The sequence below is a fragment of the Calypte anna genome, chromosome 5A (genome assembly GCF_003957555.1).
Source record: "Calypte anna isolate BGI_N300 chromosome 5A, bCalAnn1_v1.p, whole genome shotgun sequence".
In the NCBI taxonomy this organism is placed as follows: Eukaryota; Metazoa; Chordata; class Aves; order Apodiformes; family Trochilidae; genus Calypte; species Calypte anna.
This window is the reverse complement of record NC_044251.1, coordinates 5738883-5744882: the sequence shown is the minus strand read 5'-3', so window position 1 is coordinate 5744882 and position 6000 is coordinate 5738883. Positions and strand designations below refer to the sequence as shown.

General features: G+C 48.5%; 1 protein-coding gene across 1 annotated transcript; it reads right to left on the bottom strand.

Annotated features, from left to right (window-relative positions):
• Nucleotides 1–281: 281 nt before the first annotated feature.
• On the bottom strand, nt 282–5548 carry LOC103534422 (acyl-coenzyme A thioesterase 1-like). The gene is made up of 3 exons (XM_008500379.2): nt 4937–5548; nt 2527–2729; nt 282–1224 (listed from the first exon to the last, which is right to left on the bottom strand). Exons 1-3 carry the CDS (start codon nt 5388–5390, stop codon nt 622–624), a joined length of 1260 nt encoding a protein of 419 aa, XP_008498601.1. The 5' UTR covers nt 5391–5548; the 3' UTR covers nt 282–621.
• Between the last annotated feature and the right edge of the window lie 452 nt (nt 5549–6000).

The window sequence follows — 6000 nt, the reverse complement described above, 5'->3', positions numbered from 1 at the left end:
ATTCAGAGGAAAACTCCTCCTGTGAGAGCATTCACTGCGACCAATGGAGATGACTGGAGACTGAGGGCAAAGACAGCTCAGGACAAATGAGGACAAGAGGGCATGGTCTCAAGTTGTGGCAGGGGAGGTTTAGGTTGGACATTAGAAAGAACTTCATTATGGAGAGGGTGATCAGACATTGGAATGGGCTGCCCAGGGAAGTAGTGGATTCTCTGTCCCTGGAGATTTTTAAGGGACTGGATGTGGCACTCAGTGCCATGGGCTGGGAACCGCAGCGGGAGTGGATCAAGGGTTGGATTTGATGATCTCTGAGGTCCCTTTCAACCCATCCAATTCTATGATTCTATGAAATTTGTATGATAGGATGCTGGGCTTTTCTCAGATGCTGGGCTTTTCTCAGATGCCTCCAGCACACAGGCAGATCAGGTGATAATCTACACATTGCTGCTGCAGACAAAAGACATCTGACATTCAACTAAAAATTGGAACATTATTTGGGAAATTAAACTACAGAACTACACAACACTGAGGTTCAGAGGAAAGAGGGCCAGGAAATTTTCAGTGCCTAGATTCCACGAGAGCTGAAATACCAACCCTCATCAGCACTTTTGCCAGCTCCCACTACAGCTTGCTCTTAGGGATGTCTGAGTCCATCAAGTGTTGCCAGAAAAAGGCCTGTATCCTGTGCCAGGCATCTTCCTGGGCTTTGGCATGCTCCCTCCATTTCCCTCCCCAATGCACAAACAACCCAAGCACTCTGTGGATTGAAGCCTGGCACAGAGGCAAGTATGGTGGCTCCAAAAGGTGTCCTGCTCCAGAATAGGAGTAAAACTCCACTTCCTGGCCATGCTGCTGAAGGCGCTGAACAGCATCCTGGCAATAGAGATCGCTTTTCCAGTTCTTGTCATCCAGTCCAGACAGGAAGAGGAACTTGGCCAAGGATCTCTCCAGTGGAATGTGACTAGCCGAAGTTGCTGGGTCTCTGTGATCATCTAGAACATCTGTAAAATCTACCAGCTCAGAATCTTCATCGGTCTTCATCCTCCCCAGATCGTATGGATGAGCAGGAACAGTGAATCCATTCCCCTTCAGGGGGATGAAAGTATTAAAACCACTTCCAGATATGCTGACAGCTGCCTTGATGCCAGGTAGAAATGTGGCAATGGAAAGGGCCAGATCAGCTCCTTTAGACAAGCCCAGAATACCAATCCCAGTATCCTTCACCTGAAACACAATTATGAAACAACCATTATCAACTATTCCTCCTTTCCTGGGCTGACATCATGTCTCCAGTTCTGCTTCCTCACTCCTCATCCAACTAAGACTGCCCACATTTTATCCCTTCCCTCTCTCTGTTCAGGTTACATCACTCCTGTACCATCTACCATTTTGCTGAGCCTCCACAACAGTGGCTATGACCTCTACAGCTCCTCAGAATTTCTCCTCCTGTAACACCTTTTCTTCCTGGTGACCTCTACAGACAAACTCTCTTTGCTCCCTCCACATCCTGGCTAGACGCTTGCTCTCAGTATTCTATCTTTTACTGCTCCTGCCTCCAAACTAGTTCAATCTTCTCTTCTCAAGTCCCCTTTGGAAAGCCATTTTTTCATTGATTTACCTGCATCTATTTTCTTTCATGCCATTGTCTTTTCATGCTCTCCTACAGCTGACTTTTTATCTTCTGTTTTGCCTTGGAACACCCAAGGTTCATTACACCTGAGGCTGAGTAAGCCCAACAGCTCTTTAAATCAATTTATTTATAATGAAGGCTCTTTTGCAGCAATTTATTTTGGAATGTATGTCATGTAAGATGTTCTGGATGTTTCAGAGCACCATGAGGAACAAGATAAACAAGCAAGGCAGAATTCTACTCTCACACTGGCTACATTCCTGGTGTCCACGTGCTAAAGAATAAATAACTTTGTGAAATGAATGTCCCATCAAGTAGCATTCCATTCAGAGTTTAAATGTTACTGAATTCCTCCTGATCTCTTTTGGTTTAGGTCAGATGATATATGGCTATATAGGATCCTCCTAATCCCACAGACCTGTTCAAATACAGCCCATTTCTTATGACACGGCACACTTCTCAGTGATACAACCAGAACAGATAATGTTGTGAAAATGTTTTATTACTGTTTTGTGCAACTTACTCAAAATGAAAAGGCTGTGACAAAAATAGTAGAAAAAGTAAAAAGATTTTCCCCTTCTGAAATCTTGAAATCTTTTCCCCTGCTAAAGTAGGTGGAAAAAAACTAAGACATGTTTTACACAAACAGTGTTTTGCACAACACTCTATGATCTGTCATAAGCTGCTGTGCAAAACCAGCTGTCCAACTACTTGCAAAATTTGAGGCACATGGTTTTCCATCTCTCAGGTCACACTGTTTTTCATTCTAACATCTTATAAATTCATCTCAGAGTGAAATTCTCTAACATCACAAAATGCATGCAGTGCCATATAACATTTCACATCATAAAATTGGAAAATAGCTTCCATGGTGAGCACCATAATTTGTCTCGTACCTGCTGCTGCTTCCGCAAAAAGTTGACAGCTTCCTCAAAATAGTCCAGTTCAAGAACCTCTGGCATGGCAGGGAGATCTTCAAAGGCCATATAAGCAACAGCCAGAGTCACAAAGCCTCTGCTAGCCAGCAGACTTGCTCTGTATTCAACAAGACCTCCTCCAGATCCATACAGATCAATAAGTCCAGGGAATGGACCAGGTCCTGCAATGAAAGGTGTGTATGTGTGTGTATATTTATATTTATACATACTCAAAGAGAAAAGTTTCTACATTTGTCTTTTCAGCAATGCCCCCTCAGCACACATCAGGACAGTAAATACCAAAAGGACATCATCCTGTGAAGCTTTCCATGGAGTATGTCATCTTCAGGCACATCCTGCAGTGGCTGCCAGGACACGTTGGGCATTCTTCTTGCATGATGAATTTCAGCTGAAACTGGCCTATATGCTCTCAGGTCATTGGAGACTGATGAACAAACAGTAGTGCTGCACGAGCTATGTGTCCTTAGGAGCTGTGCTAGCAGGTTTTCCAGGGAGGGAATACTTGAGTTGTGAGATGCACCCAGAAATGCCAGCACCGGGTGTCAATTCAGGCTTCAGTTTGATCTGGGTACCCCTGGGCTTCCCAATTCTCCTGCTGCAGTCACAGGACCTCACTTTCCGGCTGCTGCTCTGCCTCCTCTTACAGCCAGTCTTTCCTTACAAGATTTGGTGTCTCAGATTTGTAAGGGGCTTTTCATTCATTACAGAGCAAGATACTCACATTTAAGTACTGCTCAAGAACAAGAACAGTTCAGAGGTCAAAGCAGCTTTACACAGGATCCAGTCTGGATACTGTGTCATAGAATCATAGAATCATAGAATCATAGAATTAGCCGGGTTGGAAGGGACCTCAGAGATCATCTAGTCCAACCCTTGACCCACCGGAGCAGTTGCTAGACCATGGCACTGAGTGCCACATCCAGTCTTTTTTTAAATGTCTCCAGGGACGGAGAATCTACCACCTCTCCGGGCAGTCCATTCCATAGCCTAATCACCCTCTCCGTGAAGAAATTCTTCCTAATATCTAACCTAAACCTCCCCTGGCACAACTTAAGACTGTGTCCTCTTGTCTTGTTGAAGGTCGTCTGTGAAAGAGTCCAGTTCCCACCTCGCTACAGCCTCCTTTCAGGTAGTTGTAGACAGCAATGAGGTCTCCCCTGAGCCTCCTCTTCTTCAGGCTGAACAGCCCCAGCTCTCTCAGCCTCTCCTCATAGGGCCTGTGCTCGAGTCCCTTCACCAGCCTGGTTGCCCTCCTTTGGACCTGTTCCAGGACCTCTACATCCTTCTTAAACTGAGGGGCCCAGAACTGGACACAGTACTCGAGGTGTGGCCTAACCAGCGCTGAGTACAGGGAAGAATCACCTCCCTGGACCTGCTGGTGACGCTGTTTTTGATACAGGCCAGGATGCCATTGGCCTTCTTGGCCACCTGGGCACACTGCTGGCTCATGTTCAGTTTCTTGTCGATGCAGACTCCCAGGTCCCTTTCTGCCTGGCTGCTCTCCAGCCACTCTGTGCCCAGCCTGTAGCGCTGCATGGGGTTGTTGTGGCCAAAGTGCAGGACCCGGCACTTGGCCTTGTTGAACCTCATCCCGTTGGAATCGGCCCAGCTCTCTAGTCTGTCCAGGTCCCTCTGCAGAGCCCTCCTGCCTTCGAGTTGGTCCACACTTCCTCCCAGCTTGGTGTCATCTGCGAATTTGCTGATGATGGACTCAATCCCTTCGTCTAGGTCGTCGATAAAGATATTGAACAGAACTGGGCCCAATACTGATCCCTGGGGGACACCACTAGCGACCGGCCGCCAACTGGATGCAGCCCCGTTCACCACCACTCTCTGGGAGCTATGGAATATGACACCTGCTTAAAGACCTTCTCATTTGTCTTCTGTCTCCCTAAGCATCCATTGCAGCCAAGATGCTCAACCAGGCAGACTTTCTTTTCCTTTCCTTTAGCCAAAGAGAGAAACACAGAGACAAGTCCAGAGCCCCCAGGTAGATCCAGGCTAGCTGCCTGTCATTCATCACTCCTTGGCCAGCCCTGTGACATCTCACAGCTCTGCCAAAGACCAGAGGGCTCTTCATTCTGTCAGCTAAAGAGAAGAGCTAAGAAATAAACACACTTTTCCCCAGACACCCACTGCGGGAGAGGTCTAGAGCAAAGTGCCTTGTGTTACCTCTGCTGCCCCCCCTGCAATGCCCGGGGCAATGCCTGCTCCTCCCTGCTCTGCTGCGAGGACCCAAGGAGTTGGATCAAGCAGGGACCGAGGGAACCATTGGCTGAGGATTTGCTCTGGGTTCCCAAGAGCATCCAGACGTGGCAAAGCCGTAAGTCACACCTGGAAAACCAAAACGTAAGGAATTAAAACTCACCAGGAGGGAGGAAGAGGGTTGCTTTCAAGCGACCTTCTCTGATCGGAATCCTCTTCACCCCCTCTCCTAAAAACCATCTCTCGTTGGTGCATTTGGCCAGCAAGTGGCTCGTGTTCTCGTGTCCCGCGTACACTTCAAAGTCCACGCAGAAAGGGGTCAGGACGTTCCTCTTCGCCAGGCGCTTATAGGGAGCTTCGGACTGGAGGGACCACAGCAGCCCCATGGGCTCCACTCCCGAGTAGCTGCCTCCCAGAGAGGGGCAGCGGCTGAGATCCAGCTCCCCGCTGCTCCCAGCTCTGTAGCGAGCGTGGGCTTGGAAAAGTTCCCCGCTATCATCCACCAGGCTGGCTCGGAGGGTGACCGTCTGCCAGGGCAGGAGTCCCGCCACGCAAATCTGCACCGGCTCATCGAACAGACACCGGGGGGAAGGAAGTACCGACACCTGCACCGCCATCCCAGCCCTACCGATGGAGAGAGGAGCTGCCCTGTACCGGGGAGAGACGCGGAGATGCTCGACGCGGGCTCCTCAGTAACCTGTGGCTTCCAGGGATTCACACACCCCTGTCCTGTTCTTGGAGGAACCACCGTGACCGCTTCCTTCAACCTTCCAGCGGGATGCTGGGAGACGTAGTCCAGAACACGCCTCTCCCAGACACAACCTGGACTTCGGTCCTGGCGTGCCGACCCACTTTGGACTGCAGGACACTAAGGTAACAATTTCGAAGTGATAAAAAGATATTGAGATCTCATGGACCCTTCCCCGCCTGTGAGAAAGTCCGGATTCGACTGCAGAGCTGGTTTGTGAGCCTTTTCCGAGGCACAGCAAACACAAACCACGCCTGGAGAGCCTGAAGTGATGTGAGACCTTAATCCACCCGTGAAACAAAGCCTGCCCTTCATCACAGGATCACAAAACAAACTAACAAACAAACAAAAAACCACAAACAAACAAACAAGCAAACCCTCAGATGCACACACAAAAAGAACCATTGCCTTTTTTCTTCACAAAAATCTCATCTAAAGTGTATCTGCATTTTCCCAATTAATACACAGGAAATAAATTT

What these genes read in the sequence shown, in the direction of transcription:
- LOC103534422 (XM_008500379.2), bottom strand. Translation starts at nt 5,390, where the DNA reads ATGGCGGTGCAGGTGTCGGTACTTCCTTCCCCCCGGTGTCTGTTCGAT. An exon ending in AACCCTCTTCCTCCCTCCTG is followed by an intron (nt 2,730 to 4,936) that starts GTGAGTTTTAAT and finishes CTTTCATTGCAG; the next exon opens with GACCTGGTCCATTCCCTGGA. An exon ending in TTTTGCGGAAGCAGCAGCAG is followed by an intron (nt 1,225 to 2,526) that starts GTACGAGACAAA and finishes ATTGTGTTTCAG; the next exon opens with GTGAAGGATACTGGGATTGG.